The sequence below is a fragment of the Drosophila novamexicana genome, unplaced genomic scaffold (assembly GCF_003285875.2).
Source record: "Drosophila novamexicana strain 15010-1031.04,08,12 unplaced genomic scaffold, DnovRS2.1 tig00000008-arrow-pilon, whole genome shotgun sequence".
Classification (NCBI taxonomy): domain Eukaryota; kingdom Metazoa; phylum Arthropoda; class Insecta; order Diptera; family Drosophilidae; genus Drosophila; species Drosophila novamexicana.
In genome coordinates this window covers 7291736-7308511 of record NW_020824765.1, presented here as the reverse complement: position 1 = coordinate 7308511, position 16776 = coordinate 7291736, and the positions used below count along the sequence as shown (strand labels likewise).

Genomic DNA, 16776 nt, shown 5'->3' with positions numbered 1-16776 from the left:
TATACATACATATACTTGGTATTATTCTATTCTAATGATGAATTCAAGATTAATTGAAGCCAGTTTTTATGCTGCCCATTTGGGCAAGTCGAATAAGTTCAAGGTCATGAGCAATGTCGAATTTACTTTGACCACATTTTCAATCTTTGTGAAGCAATAAATACTATTAATTTCAGTTAATATCTGATTTCAATTTGTCGCTTGTCACATATAAAAGCATGCCAGAAGAAATCAACACGATTTTTTCGTGAAGGCCTCTAAGCGAAAAACGTTTACGAATGCAGTAGAAAGAAGAATTAAGAAATTGCAATAGCGTATATGTATATATTTATAATAAGTACAGACGATACAGCTTAACAGCAGAGAGTGAAGATGTGAGTGCATTAACAGATTTTGAATGCAAGGCAACAGAAACGTTTACGAATGCCAGACAAAGCAGAATTGAAGAGAGTATACGAGTAAAGAGTTGCATTTAGATGCAGCTATTAAAACTGTTTAGGCAGTCTAATTGCAATTAAAGTGGAATTCTTTTAACAGAGGAACAGACATACAACTCACAGAGCAATAGTCAGATTAAAGTAAACTAAAAGTGACAGCCGCTGACTACAAGGCTGAGGATATTAGGTTTCCTTACACCTACTCGTGTAAATATACACAATAATTATTCAAAAATGGTTACTCACTATTTAGCGGAATCATTCAATTGATATTCGTTGCTGCGCGAGAAGCATTCCTGGACGCCGGCATCAAGCCAGAGCCGCTTCATGGCGGCGAGCAGCTCCTCTGAGAAGGGTTCGGTATCGTGCATGCGTTGGCACACATCGAACACCATTTTCGCATCGCTCTGCAAACAAACAAAAAAACGAATGCATTTAAATACGAGATGCAACATTAGAGATTCAGGTAAATGGTGATTCACTCACCTCCCGCTCGTTATTGCTATACTGAATACTAAGATTTGGCATGGCTCGCAATATTGCAACTAATGATTGTATTGTGTTGCTGTAGACAACCGGTCGATATTGTTTAAAGTCCTCCGCAGTGAACCCGCTCTCGTGAATGATTTTCATTTGTTTGACTATTGTGCTTTTGCCCGATTCTCCGGCGCCTGCAAATAAGAAAGATACAAGATAAGATACACATGTTAGAAAGATACGACACTAGCAAATGTTTCAAAAATGTTTTGTATTCGTGCAACAAATACCCTTGTTTTATAATAAGCTAAACTTGGAAAAGTATTGAAATATTGTATGGTATTTGTTATATAAAATATATAATTTAAACGAGCTTTAAACGAGTTTTTGATTGATAAATTGTCGTTTTCTATTAACCCCAAATTTTGCTGCTCATAAAAATTGATTTGAAGAAGGCATATTCGAATTATTATTCAAGAGAAACTTAAAAATATTTAATCTAGCAACTCATTTGAGCTTTATAATTATAATTGGTTTAGTTTTCGTTTCTGTAAAAGATAGATATAGATAGATACATTTTTCGGACTTAAACTCAAGTTTTGCCAAACATTTGCAATTTAAGTTGTTAGTTTTTCTTGTTATAATAATGTATGTAAATAAGTTGGCTAGAAAAATTATATTAAAACTTGCAAGTTGAGGAAACTTAGTTCAACGAAATTGCATGAACTTGTAAGGTAAGAGTTTTAAGCCAAATAGGAAGTACAATAGAGCTTGTTATCCGGCTTACAATAGACTTTCACAATAAACATATAAATCAATGGAGTATTTGGTTGAAAGACTCAAGGAATATAAAAATTTGATAGAAAAGCTTAATCTGGCTTAAATTCCGGCCAATTCTCCCGTAAGGCATAAAAGTTGTCTGTACATACTTTATATTTTGATAAAAATAGCTTTAAAACTTGTCCGAATAAAAGCAGATGGTTTAAAAAACTGTTAAATCGCATTTTATATAAATCTATATAAAAAACAATGCCAATATAATAATGCTTCAATTAACCGCACATTACATACTTCACCACAACATCAATATACCCAACAAAATAGTTTGAAGTACATATTTTTTTTTTTGCTATGGCAAATCGCCTCAAGTCTGTGTGGCAAAGATGCAAAGTGCAAAATACAGAAGGCGTCTGATTATGTGCAGTGACGCAAAACGGGCACTCAGGGCAGGGCAAGTAACTTGGTAGGTAGGGGCGGGAGATGTGGGGGCGTGGGCGAGGGTGGGTGGGAGAGGGGGGGTTATAAATATTTATACACAGATTACAAGTGCATAGTTCGTAGTTGTTGAGCTCTAAATGTGTGCGCTTTGTATTATACAAGTAGAGCTTAATGGCCTTTAGCACACGCAACACACACTCAGAACGTCACCATGATTATCATTATCATGATCATCATTATTATCATCATTGTAATCATTATCATCATCAGCATTGAGCAATCATCTTATGCTCTGGTCTCGGACTTGGCTGTCGGCTGTGAGGCAGCTCAACAGTTGCGCTGACAAAACAAAGGATTAATTGTAGCGCCCGTTGCTTCTGCTTTTCGTTCTGGTTCTGGTTCTGGTCAACTTGGGTGCTCTATGCCCCGAAATAGCTCTAGTTGAGTCTAGCTTATGGTTTTCTGTTGGCTTAACGAACATTTTTTACTTGCTTTAATTTTACCGCCCGTTTGCCGCAAACATCTGCCGCTTGTTTGCATCTCGTGTCTAATTTTAGCTGCTTTCATTGCACGCGCTCTGCACAATTTGTGCAATTTTCCCTCATTTTTCATCAGAATTTTCCTACTCGTTTTTTCTCTTTCTTTTTTCATAATTGAGTGGGCTGTTTTTCTTTTGCATGCACTTGTTGATAAGCTGTGCATTTAAGTCAGCTGGAAAATGATTGCCAAAGCCCCGCACAAATTATATTTATTAAAGGTTCTGCAGAATTTTCTAATTTGTTGTTCTACGGATTTGAAATTAAGTTGGCGCTTAGCTTGTGTAAAATTAGAAATTAATTGGCATGAAAGTTTGTTGCATAATTCTGGGAAATAAGTTAGGTATACTAATTGTAAAACAATTTGTAAAGTGAATATTAAAACATATTAATTAAAGGATGTTCTATTTTCGGAATTTAAAATAGCAAAAAAATGCTGGAAATATGCAGAAGAGAGGCTAGAAAGAAACCAGCTTTAATGAAGTAAAGGACTTACAATGAAAATGAATTCTGCTTTACAGAAGGCATTGAGGTATCAATATTTAAACTGTTCAATAAATTAATTGCGAACTTGAAGAAAACAAGGAGAAATGTTTGTATATTACAGCTGTATGAGTAACATGGCTCCTAAAGGCAAACATGAAGCTTTCGCTTTCTTTGAGCAATAAGATTCTGCTATACAAAACTCTACTTGCTCCAATTGGGCGCTATGCAAGCCAAATCTTTGGAACTGAGTACTGGGTCATCTTGGTACATCCACAACCGAGCTCTGGGAAGGTATCTTGAGATTCCTTTATTGGGTGACCTTCTACGACAGCAGTCCACCGGCTACGTGGCCCAACTCTCTGCTCAGCCTACTAGAAGGGCAAGAAGGTTTTGCAGCAAAAAGTGACGAAGGACGCAGGATCCAACCCAACGATCGCCCAAACCGTGTACTTGGATAGAGTTAAAGTTAAGTTTAAAAAAATAATAAAACAAATCACAAGAGAATTAATAATTAATGTTAAGTAAGTTAATCCTCTTATTGCATAGCTAGATAAAGATCTTTAGGCTAATAGGATATAATACAACAAATTGTATGTATAAGTGTGGAATTTAGTTGGAACAAAGACAAATTTGAAACGTAATTCAAAAAGTTCAAAATTAATTTATTCATATAATTAAAAGCATTATGAATATATCAAAGCGGAACATTTCGCTAAATAATATGTACAGTTCCTTGGAGAAAACTCCAAAAGGAAAAGGGAAAACAGTTTTGAAAAAATGTATCTAAGATAACGATATCTTTTTAAGTTTAAGTTTTTGTATTAATTTTCGCCATTTATTTAATATGTGTTAGTCTCTTTTCCCACATCAAAGAAACTTTATATGTATTAGTATATTTAGTGATATCTGACCAAATAGAAAATGAAAAGCTTTTTCCAATATTAACCAAAACCATAAAATTCAAATAAAATACAATGCAAATATCAGTCCAATAGCCCTTTCGGGAACTTTGAGCGCTGCGCTATTTATGACAATCAACGGGAATTTCCGTTTAAGCACATTCCAAATGTTGACTCCATTAAGTACTGTTCTATATATAGAGTTGACTATGCCGAAAGGGTCTTTACCCGTAGCGCACACTTAACGTGTTGCGCCTCGTTTACATGTTGGACTCTGTACGTAAATTAACAATGCGCCATGGAAATTGTTTAGTTTCAAGGTTTTTGTTTTGTTTTGCTGTGAAAAATAAGTTCAATGCGCTGGCAATGTAATTGTCCAGGAATGTTTTTCGATTAAAATATATATGTGTATATGCAACAATTCTGTGAATGCAGCCATTGAAGAACTTTCGAATCCATAACAATCAACTCGGGAGTTGAGCAAATGGATCGAAAAGTTTATCTAGCTCAACACTTGAAGGCGTTGTTTATGGCTGCAGGCACGTTAAATTAATGAGATGTTTGTATGGGAAGTGAAGGCGAGTGCTTAAATTTAATGCCTACGTAAATTGCATAAATAGCTCAAGCAGAACAGAGACAGAGAGAGAGAGAGAGAGAGAGAGAGAGAGAGGGTGGGGAGAGGCACTCCATGAGAGCGGGGTCGAGGTAAAAGTTTAGTTTTTGTTTGATTATTATTATGAATTTGTGCTCGATTTTGAATACGCACACGCGCACACAATACAGTCAAACTTATTTTAAATAAACACTTTTCCAGTGTGAGAAAAGCAAACACACGCACACCAACACACACACAAGTACACACATGGAATCGCTGAGCAGAATTTAACATTTTGTACAAACACGCAAAACTGTCAGAAATTAAATCTTTTGCGAGACGTACGCTGATATTTGCAAGAGGAAATTAAATGAAATACAAAAAAAAAATGTGTAAACATCAGCCAAATTGCAGGCACAAAACAAAATGAAAATGAAAATTGGGGGGAAATGAGAAACGAAACACACACACAAGTACGCAAAGCGTAAAAGAGAGCAGCGCAGTGGATCTCGTTAATGTGCGAATGTGTGCTCCACAAATTGCCTAAGAGCTGAACAAAGCAGAAAGCTAGCCCAGCAAATACCCTGTAAACATTTGCTAGGTGAATTATGTGTGTACGAATGATATGACAGCGCAAATTCTACATTATTTGTATTCTACATTAAGCAAACCTTGTTTTATGAATAAAACGTGCCAGTTATGAAAAGTTCGATTTTCTGGAAATTCTGCGCATTTTATGAATAACTTTTGTTATTATTTCTAGTTAAATTGTGGCAGTTGCAATTTATTCATGTTTCATATTCCGCATAAAAACGATTGCCTCGAATTAGATAGCAAATATAAGGATATTTTTATAGAGAAACGATTTCAAGTAAATCACATTTATGGAAAGCAATCACATTTGTGCATCTTAAATGTAAAGTAGATATTCTTGATTTATTGCAAATATTTGAATTTGCCTTGCAGCAGTATTTAACCGAAGCGTTAAGACAACTTTCTTAGAAATTCTGCTGATGATTTGTTTGTTTTGCGCCTTGGTAATTCTTCAGAAATCATTTACAGCAACTATCAAATCATATTAAGTAATTACAAATCTATCAAGAGCCCAAAGGGGTGAGAGAAAATCAATACAACATTAGGTTTCTATTTTTATGTAGTATCTAAGTGCCTCGCAGACCTAATGCTTGATTCATTACGTTTCCAGTTAGTTGGCCATAATATAATTGCAGTTTGCAATCAACGATTCCCGGTGCAAAGCAGGCACATCATGAGCACACACACACTCGCACACACACCACCCCGCATACAGAGAGTGTGGAGAATTCACACCCACACCCGTTGGTTGACCTTGAACTTTAGCAAATTGTCTGAGCATGAAAATATGTTATTGTGATTATTTAATTTATGGCATTTACATACAGCAAGAACAAGTAAATTTCGCTGAGCTGCGTGTCTGCGCTGCCAATGCAGACAATCAGCAAAAATAAATAAATAAAATAACATATTTTGGTTAAATTACGCGTGTGGCAAGTCCAACAGCAGCGGCAGCGGCAGCAGCAGGACAGCTCGTTAATGCCACTTGAATGTGTGGCATGGGCAGGCAGCTTTGAATTTATATGCAGAGCCGAGCAGCCGGTAAGTATGCTATGGTAATTACGCGGCGGCCAGAGACCCAGCAAAGAGTGAGAGAGGGAGGCGGGAGGAGATGGGCTAGGCCCGGCAGAACTCACCCAAGAGCAGCAGCTTTATCTCCTTGGCTGCCTGGATGCCATCCTCTTTGAGATTACGCTCGATCAGGCGACTCCTGGCGGCTGCGGCTCGCTCCTCGGCAGACTGTGCGCAGCCCATGGTGCGTATTGCCTCGACGCAAAACGTTTTGAAGGTCGTTTGATATCGGCCAAATCAATGGCCGAACACGCGGGGGGGCAGAAGTGAAACGGAAATTAACAAACAAATAAACAAGCCCAACCAACTAGTTGGCCCACACTCTCAGCTGCTCAGCTGAAAATTGTTTTCTGTTTTTTCTTCGCTATTTGTCTTTTTTACAAATTTTGTTTACAATTGCGATTAAGAATGTTGAACTGTGTTACACTTGCTTACACTGCGCGAATTTCAGAGGGGGAAAGATTGAGAAAGAGAAATGGAATTGAATTGAATATTTATTTGCGTACACTTGTCAGCGGGTGACATAACCGAACAACAATTGAATTTATGCGCATTTGTTGACAAACAGGAGGCAGGATCCCAGGATAAGAGCCGAGACACGTTCGTTTGCCATGCGGATGCTGCACGAAATGAGTTGCCGATTTGAACGATAAAACTTCGCGCCGCGTGCTTTTTGCCAACAACCTACCCGAAGCTACAACCAGCTGGCCAAGTGTGAACAGAGAGAGAGAGAGACAGAGAGAGGGAGAGAGAGAGGGGGCCAGAGCGAGTGGAAGGGAGAGTGCAAGTCCAAGCCGAGAGCGAGTTCGAAATTAAACTTTTTCGTGCAAAGCTTTTGCAAGTTTTGTGCTTTTTGACTCCTAGACAAAAAAAAAAAACAAAAATTAAACTAGAAAAAAATACAAGTTGTAATAGAAAAGAATACAATTAGCGCATATACAAGATTTTTGGCTAGATTGGCAAGTTATGGGCCAGGGGCGGGTAAGGGTGGCAGGTGGTATACACCCATACAACATGTTGTGCCTGCAACTAGAGCCTTGACAAACACACACGCACACACTCGCACACTCGTACACGCACAACACGCATACGCAGCGTGTGACCAAAACCAAAAACAAAAAAATCAATAAAACACGCTAGCGAAACACATTGAAAGTTGCTTTATAGGCAAAACGATATTGCATATCGGATAAGCATATATATATATACTGTATTTATATGTATATATATATGCATATACGATTATTATGAGTGGCCATAAATAATATTGATAGACAAATGAATGGCGGGGCATATTATTATATGCAAAATGCCCATGGACATGACCAAGAGTTTTTTCCCAATTTGCTAGCTGGTCTTACAAGTGGCCATAAACACATTCACACACAGATCTAAGAGCGAGCGAGCGAGAGAGAGGGCTAGAGAGAGACTGAGAGGGGAAGGGGGCAGAACGCTTGGAAGGTGTAGGGGTTGATTGGGCGGCCGGAGGGGTTGCTTATTCTGACGCAAAGCAAATAGCAAGTGCGAATGCGAGTACTTTGCCGTTGTTCTTATTGTTGTTGCTACAGTTTTTCTTTTTATGAAAAGCACGGAAAATTGAAATTTTCTTTGCTTTCTGATTGTTTTTTTTTTGTTTTTTTTTTGTTGCTGCCTTCTTTTGTTTATTGTTGTTGCACGCTTCCAGCACAGCATGCAGCACAAAATTATGATTCATGCGCGTAAAAGTTCATGAAAAATTCGTGCGAAACAGTAAAAATTGTCTTTAAGTTTCGCGTGCAATTAACGAGCTATTATCGAGCACTTGTCGCGTCTATACATATCTAAAGGGCGCGCAAAAATTCAATTGTTGTTCAACGATTTCTATTTTGTACGGTTCTTTTAAAGATTTTCACAATTATTAATGCAAGTTTTGCAGTTTTTTTTTTTTTTTTTTGGTTTTAACTTTATTTCATTTTATTTTTGACTTTGAATTTACACGGTGTGAAAATTCGCGTGAATTTTTGTGCTTTTGGACGATTCGCTTTGCTCTTAAGCTAACCAACTGACTGAGTTGGCTGGAGCTGGCGCTGGACTCGCTGGACTGAACGAACTGGCAAATGGAGCCGCCCTAAACGCGCCTGCACGTACTCACCAGCGGGCGCTCTCCCGCTCACACTCACAGGCACACGCACACTCACAGCTGAAGCGCAGCCGAAGTCAAAGCTTTGTGGAAATACACATACACATTAGTGAATGGACTGGCAAAAGCTTTACGGCGCGCGTGTGGGAGAGTGGGAGAGAAAGCTTAAAGCGCGCGCATGGCAAGGAGCTTGTGAGTGGCTGACAGGCTGGAATGTTCGAAAGAGCACAAAGGCGAGAAAGTGCGCCACGCACAGGGAGAGAGCGTGAGTGGGTGAGAGAAATAGAGAGAGAGAGAGAGAGAGCGGTGCAGAGCGTATAGATGTGTAAAAGCGAGCGCACGCTGCAATTGGTTAAGTTAATGCGGGCGGCGAGTGTCGAGCAGCGAGTGCGACAAAGCAAGGACAACAACAGCAACGAGTGTAGCCCACGCGAAACACACACATGCACACACACAGGCATGCTATTTTAAAGCCAGTTTTAGGCAGCTTAGCTTCTAAACGGCTGACAATTAGGCAGCCATTGGGCCCGCCAGCTGCCCCATCTAGCATCCGGCCCAAAAGCAGCGAGTGCGGAGAATGACGAACGTTGACAGACGACAGGACGAGTATTTTGACCGGAAAACGATACCGCTAACAAAAACAACGACTGCCGCCGGCGGCAGATTAGATAATAAAAGAAGAAGTAAAGTATTGAGGAAAAATTGAGGCCAATTGATGGCTGCAGAATATAGTGTTCAGTCATTGTCATTGGCTGATTTGATTGAATGTTCAGCTGGCAGCGTTAATTGACCAAAAGCTTTTGCGTTTCGAGTGCCGTTCAATTAGAGCCATATCGTATTTCATTGCGGTACAAGCCCCACCGCCCTAAAAACAAATCAATGCACAGGTAAAACCAGGCGAACACACTCAACAATCGAATACACCATATAAATCAATTAATCTTATTGCACGGCTCATAAAAACGCAAGGCTCGAAGGGCAATTACAGCCTGCAATCGATTACCATGCCAAATGGTGCCCATAGTTCAGCTAAATATCAGCCCAAGAATGTCAATGGGCGAGTTAATAGTTTTTTATTGGCTATTAGTTAGAAAAACTTGCCATATGGCAACTGCACAAGTTCAATTTAGGTTTGCTTGAGATGCGAGAGTTGACTTATCAAAGTTTTCTTGAAAGGTTTTCCTCCAATTAGTCACAAAATAAATAGTATATATATAATATTTGCTTGCAACTGAATTAAAGTGTGTGTCTATTAAGAAGATAAATAATTTGTCATGGTATTTTAATATGATAATTATAAGTTTAAATTGTTTATCTATTATTTTGATATATCTTATATTTAAAAATAGTAATTCTTGAGCTTTCGAATACAGACTCCATTCTCAGACTCTGATTCTTGACTTTTAACGGTTTCCCGATTCCGTTTATTATGGCATGGTATTTAAATATGAAAGTTAGTTGAAATGTTTATCTATTATTTTGATAACTTTTATAGTTAAAAATAGTTTTTCTTAAGTCTCCATTTCTAGACTCTGTTTTCGGCTATAACAAAGTTTCCTATTTCAATCAGTTTAATCAATTAATGTCAATTAATATTAATTAATAATGATTTGTTAGATATATTTCTGTTTTGCTACTTCAAGATAACTTAAAATTAAATGCACATTGCAGTTTTTCCACATTGACCTTCGATTGGAACACGATCCGTTTTAGCTATGAAAATCAGAAATTGATATTTTCGTACACAACTCCAATTAGTTGCGTTGCAGTTTACCTTCAATTTTAGTTTTAATTAGAATCTTCGCCTGATTATAAGTGCAATTGCACAATGGTAACTGATAGCCAGTGCCGAGATTTCCAAGAATAACAGTTGCAACCATCACCAGCCCACGCCCACCACCCATCGCCCACCGCCCACCGCCCACACAATAGATGACCCCCTCGTTAAATGCGGCGATAATTGACGTCGTTGCCAGAGACCGTAAGGTAATTGCATTCCATGGCAGCACGGTCAAATTGCGTGCCAAAGCGACAGACATGCTCGAATTGGCTGCCCTGGTTTAGCAGGGCAGATGTCAAGGGAGTGGGGGGGGGGGGGGGTCCGTGTAGGGGGGCTACGCAAAACGACAAATTCAATTGAATCATCATTCGCGAGCGGACAGTGGCAAAAAGGGAAAACAGTGAACGACTGGCAAATGAAATTATTGAATGAATTGGGTTAGGCCAGGGGCAGAGCGCCGCCCCCCCCCCCCTCCTGAGGGGCAGACGGGGGAGGGGGTTTGAGAGAGGAGTGGGGGGCAACCGCAGCCAATGACAACGACAAACAAATTGTCTGCTTCCATCTAACCATGTTCATTTTTATTAACACGCGAACTCTTTTAAATGACAACGAGCTGGGATGAAAAGTGGGAGGGGAAAGAACTGTACACTCTTTCTCCCTCTCTCTCTCTCTCTCTCTCTCTCTCTCTCTCTCGATAAGTTGTCTCTTTTTGAGGGGGGCCTTTTGGCCCTCTTGTGCGACATTTGACTCGCGTCAATTAAATTCGATTTGTGTTATATTTGGCATATTTTCCATAGTTTATTTAACGAATCTTTTGTTTATTTGCACGCCAAGTGGAGGGGGCGGGGGAAAGCCAGTAAGGGGGGGGGGGGGGGGGGGGGGGGGGGGGGGGGGGGGGGGGGTTAACAAATGCAATCTCTTCCGTTTATTTTAGTTAAGTGCATTCGACAAAGAACAAATATTTTTTAGCTGGAAAATCAATTTGGCCCTCAGTTCACTAACAAGAAATTGTGTGCTGCACATTTTTCTGAAAATTACAAATCAATTTGGACATTTCATTTCATTCTTTTTTGTTTAGCAATGTTTGCTTTTGCTTGATGCCATTGAAAAACAGGGTAACTAGTTACCTAACCACTTTTTAAGTAGAACAACTTTTTGTAGTTGGAAGAGCGATTTCTTGAAAAACTATATTCAGTTTTCTAGTGAATAAAATGCAAGCCAAGTAAAGTTTCTCTAATGGAGATTAGCATGTTTTAAGAAAGGAGATCATTAAATTATTGGAAAGTTAAAATATATAGTTGAAATGTGCTGTGGTAATTCTTAAGCTTTGAATAGAAGTTCATGTTTTTTGCTCTTTATTAAACCCTTGCAGAGGGTATTATAATTTTGTCGTGGAATGTGTAACGCATAGAAGGAGACATCTCCGACCCCATAAAGTATATATATTCGTGATCAGCATCAACAGCCGAGTCGATAAAGCCATGTCCGTCTGTCTGTTTCTATGCGAACTAGTCTCTCATTTTTAAAGCTATCTTAATGAAATTTTGCAGAAGTCCCTATTTCTGTTGTACGCAGCACATATGTGAAAACCAGCTGGATCGGACCACTATACCATATAGCTGCCATAGGAACGATCGGTCGAAAATTAAGTTTTTGTATGAAAAAAACATTTTGTTTATAAGATATCTTGACCAAACTCGGCATTTATTAGTTTTACTATGCTCCTCATATATATGCAAAATCCTATTAAGATCGGACCACTATACCATATAGCTGCCATAGGAACGATCGGTCGAAAATTAAGTTTTTGTATGAAAAAACATTTTGTTTATCAAGATATCTTGCCCAATATCGGCATTAACTATTTTCCCTGTGCTTCTTAGATACGGGCAAAGCACTATAAGCATTATGAAAAGGTTGGATCTGCAAGGGTATTAGATCTTCGGCGTGCCGAAGATAGCCTTTCGTTCTCGTTTTTATACTGAGAATCTTTGGAAGAAAAGTATATATACATATATATATATATATACCTATTCTTGGCCAGTATCTATAGGATATTCAATCTAGGCATGTCCTCCAGTCTGTCTGTCAGTCTTTCCATCCGTCTGACTTCGATCTCGAGTTTCTCTTCAAATATCGATAATTTGTCAAGTTTGCATTAACTCGATAAGAAATAATATCGAATAATAGCATATTTGGCCCCATACCATATTTGGTATAGTGCACACAGATTCAGATTCTTTCACTTTTAGAAGTACCTTATAAGATATCTGCATGGTAACTACTCGCTTTGCACATATTCTATCTAAAAATTCGAATTCTTCTACAGAATTTGGCATTTCAATTAACAAACCACGTTCGTGAAATATCGCTCCTTCTGAAAGTGTTTATTATCGCCATTCTCTCTCCCTCCCTCTCTCTCTCTCTCCCTCCCTCTCTCTCTCTCCCGACCTGCCTGTCTTTGCCCACATATCACTTAGCTGCTGCAGTTTGGGCCATAAAACACAAGCGGCAAATGTTTCCTCAATAGCCCCTTTTAGCTACAAAATTATGTTAAACTGTTTAGGCATCCGTTGGAGCAGGGCCCTTGCCACGAGAGGGGCCAAGGGGGAGAGGGTGCAGTGGCAAGGACCAGTTGGCACTTGTGTATCGATGTTTTGTCCACAGACCGAAAAAGCAACCACACCCAGGACAGCAGAGGGCAGGTCGGAGCAGGGCAGGGCAGGGCGGAGCATGGCAGGGCGGAGCTCATGTACATTCAGCTGGCAACAGTTACAAGCGACGTTGTGTTGTCGCCTGTTGTCGTTCATTGTTTGTTGCTCTGCTTCCTGCCGCCATTTGATGCTTCCGGCCTGCCATTCGTCTCTGGCCCAAAGTGCAACCGACAAAAGCAGCAACAACAATAACAACAATGAGAAAGCCACATTATGAGCCATATTGGCCCAGATGCAATTGCCAGTTACCTCTAATCATTATACTCGGCAACAGAGAGAGAGAGAGAGAGAGAGAGAGAAAGAGAGATAGGGAGAGAGAGAGGAGCTGCAGTTGGCAAATTTGTTTGTAGATTTCTAAAACCTTCCCAATTTCAAACATATTAAAAGATTTTGAAGGCTTAGCTTGGATGAGAAAATGTGTACTAATATGATAAAATACCTCTGCCATTTCCCACATGTTATTTACTAATTGAAGTCTGAAGTCGTTCCGCTTTAAGGGAAAAGTCCCCAAGAATTCTAACTCTTCTACTAATGCAGGAAAAACATAACACTTTGAAGCATACATCTTCATCCACATCATATCTTCTCTACGCATTCACAAGAGTATTTATCCTCACGTTTAAGAATATATATCCTCATTATACATATTATTACATATCATATATCTTCTTGATTTGGTCATGTCCTTCGGCCTGACTTTCCCTCTATATGTTTCTATGCCAACTAATCTCTTAGTTTAAGAACTTTCTTGATAAAACTTTGCACAGTAAAAAGGTCGAACTTTGCCGTTTTGAGACACTTTATCATCAACATGTGGCAATATATCACAAATCAAATATATATACAAGTTCAGAAGATAAGGCACACCGAAACTTGTTATTTTCTATTCTTTTAAATACAAAATTTTAAATTTTACAAAATTTCTTTGGTCCAATTCTACAGGATTTTTCAAAACAATGTACTACAAATGCAAAATATAATATAAATATGTGCTTGAAAATCTGGCAAATACTCTTTTTTCATTTCCAATTTCCGATTAATTTATTTTAAGTAAACGATTTTTACAAACCAATTCTAGGCGAGAAAATACTTTATTTTGGAGGATTATCAAAAAAGTATAGAAAAATAAAAATACACTTTCATTAAGTTTCCATTCCCGAGCATTCCGAGTTAGCTTACATCTCTCATATATCTTTTGCTCTCTCTTGCATTTTGTCCAGGATCTGGGGCCTGGCATTTGGCTAAATGGGATTAACGGACGACACCAATGTCAATGTCAGTGGCGCGAGCTGCTTAAGTGCTTAACTGCCAGCCGAGTAAGTTGTCCGTTTACAAGAGTCGCCCCGCTACCCTCCCTGCACGCACCCTCCACCCGTGGCAAGGCGCGTGGCTTGTGGTTCATGTCAATCGACAGGTAAAGCTACACGTGCAAACGCTTGAATGCCAAGTGCCGTTTTGGCGGATGCAGGCGCGCCAGCGGCTACACTCAGCGAAAAAGGCGACTACTTGTGTGAATATGTCGAAACTGAGGACAAAATTCTTATTGCTGAACATTTTTTATACCCTGAACTCATTAAAAATGGGTATAAGGGTATATTGTATTTGTGCAAAATCCAAATGTATGTAACAGGCAGAAGGAAGCATCTCCGACCCCATAAAGTATATATATTCTTGATCAGCATCAATAGCCGAGTCGATCTAGCCAAGTCCGTCTGTCTGCCCGTCCGTCCGTTTGTATGTATGAACGCAAGGATCTCAGAACCTATAAGAGCTAGAGACTTGAAATTTTAGATGTAGATGCTCCTAGTTCCCGCGCAGATCGAGTTTGTTTCCGATAATCGATAACTTACTCCGTTTCCAAGCAATCGATAAAAATCGATATCGATATCCTGTTTTTTGGGTTTTTTGGTAAATAATAAGAGCTAGAGTTACCAAACTTGACATATAGCTTCTAAAATAGAATATATATATTCATTTGGTGTTGGAATAAGAGGGTTCAGGGTATCCCCTAGTCGGGAGCTCCCGACTAGAACCTCTTACTTGTTTTAATTTAACTTAAGTATTAAATATGTTCACTTAAAAAAAATGCTTTAAACACATTTCTTTTACCTAATCCAAGCCGATTTTTCTTATTTATTTCTTTTTGTAAGCAAAGCAAATTCTTGTAAAAAGTATTCTGTACTTTTTGTACTTAATCCAAGTTAATTTTTCTTTTTATTTCTTTTCGTAAGGTAAGCAAATTCTTGTAAAAAGTATGTTGTACTTAATACAAAGAATTTCTTTACCTATTTTTGTTACATTTAGAGTTTATTTTGAAATCAAGATAAAATATTCAAAAGGCTTAAATTGGAAAATGGTAAAAAATCTCTAACAAGAATTTAGAATAAATATTTCTCTGAGTGTAGTAGAAGGTTAGCGCGAAGGGGCGCACTTGAGCCTGACGCAACTTGGCGTGGCGTCGCCTCTGTTGCACATAGCTGTTGCACACACACACACACAGACACTCGAATGCAGCCGCAACAGTTGCACCGTGGTCTGAGTGCACTCTAAAATGCATTGCACCGCATGCCCCTCGATTTGTCAGTTGTCATTAGTGTAAAGTCGCAAGCATGAGCACTCGAATCTGTCCCGAACAAGAAGAGTAACCAGAAGCAGAACGAGAATGGAAATGGGAATGGGAATATGGAGTGGCAGAACGAAAACGAGAGCCGGACAAAGCATCGCATTTGACCCAATTGTTAAGTTTTCGGTCGCCTTTTCGTTGCCTTGGCCACAACACACGCTAAGAATAAATTATCATGCCACTGGATGATGCATCAGCCTTGAGTTACGTTTTCTTTTTTCCTCTTTTCACTCTCTTCTTGGTGGCAATTTTTTGCTTAACAATAAATTAGGATATGATTTTTTTTTGGGATTATCTTTGAAAATAGGTAAAACTTTACTATATATAAAGTTTAAGGCAATAGTTTGAACTTTTTTCTTGTAATAACTATTAAATTCCATAATAAAGTCGTTGCAGACGAACTTAAATGCGGCTTTTATTGTTTACAGCAACTTTTTATAATATTCATTTTTGTTTGAATACCCATTGAAAAGCAGCTCATCGATTAAATGCAAAACTTCACCAAATATTTCAACAAAGTAAAAGAACAATAAAATATTTATCATTTCACATACCTTCACCCGCTTATCCCATTTTATTTTATTACACATATTTCCTAATGGCCCATAAAAACTGCAGCACATACCACTGTGCAAGGCCTAAAATAATTGAGCCTGTATGCAGTTGCTCTATCAAAAAAAAATGTAAAAGGAAAACAACTTTAAAGAACTCAAGTGCTCGTTGCGACTCGCAACTGATAAAGAAATTCCATTTATGTAGGTACACAAAAGATGAGATTGTTTTCTTTTTGAGAAAGGGGAACGCACAGCGACTTCCTGAGCGAAAGTTCTGAGTGTGTGCATAAACAAACAGAAGAAAAATAACAAAAAAAAAAAAAAAATAAGAAAAATGATTGCATTTGTTATTGTTATAAATTGTTGTAAATTGCACTTACCGAGTAGCAAAAGTTTAATGTCCTTTGCCGCTTGGATGCCATCCTCTTTCAGGTTCTTCTCGATTTGTTTGGAACGTTGTATGGCAGCGCGCTCTTCAGCCGATGTAGTGCAGCCCATTTTGTTTTAGTTTTTTTTTTTTTAGTTTTGTGGCTTTGGCAGCACTTGTCAGTTAAAGTTTAGGGTGTGTTTCTTTAGGTGGCTGCTTTTTAGTTATTGATGATTTGATTTGATTCGATTTGATTGATTATACTTTTATCTTATTTACAAAATGCTTAAAATTACAATATACACA

At 38.5% G+C, this 16776-nt stretch overlaps 1 protein-coding gene across 3 annotated transcripts in view; it reads right to left on the bottom strand.

The window, feature by feature from the left end:
* The window catches only part of LOC115761296 (G protein alpha o subunit), a 36600-nt gene extending 19824 nt beyond the window's left edge, over window positions 1–16776 (bottom strand). Inside the window, exons 1-4 of one of the 3 annotated variants that reach the window (XM_030703026.1) lie at window positions 8289–8359; window positions 6379–6749; window positions 924–1108; window positions 684–844 (exon numbers count right to left, since the gene is read on the bottom strand). In XM_030703026.1, coding sequence (XP_030558886.1) covers window positions 684–844; window positions 924–1108; window positions 6379–6496 — 464 coding nt within the window. In that variant the 5' untranslated portion in view covers window positions 6497–6749; window positions 8289–8359. Of the gene's footprint in view, window positions 1–683; window positions 845–923; window positions 1109–6378; window positions 6927–8288; window positions 8360–16483 lie in introns of those variants that run through there. The other 2 variants (XM_030703042.1, XM_030703034.1) reach the window with 2 other exon arrangements.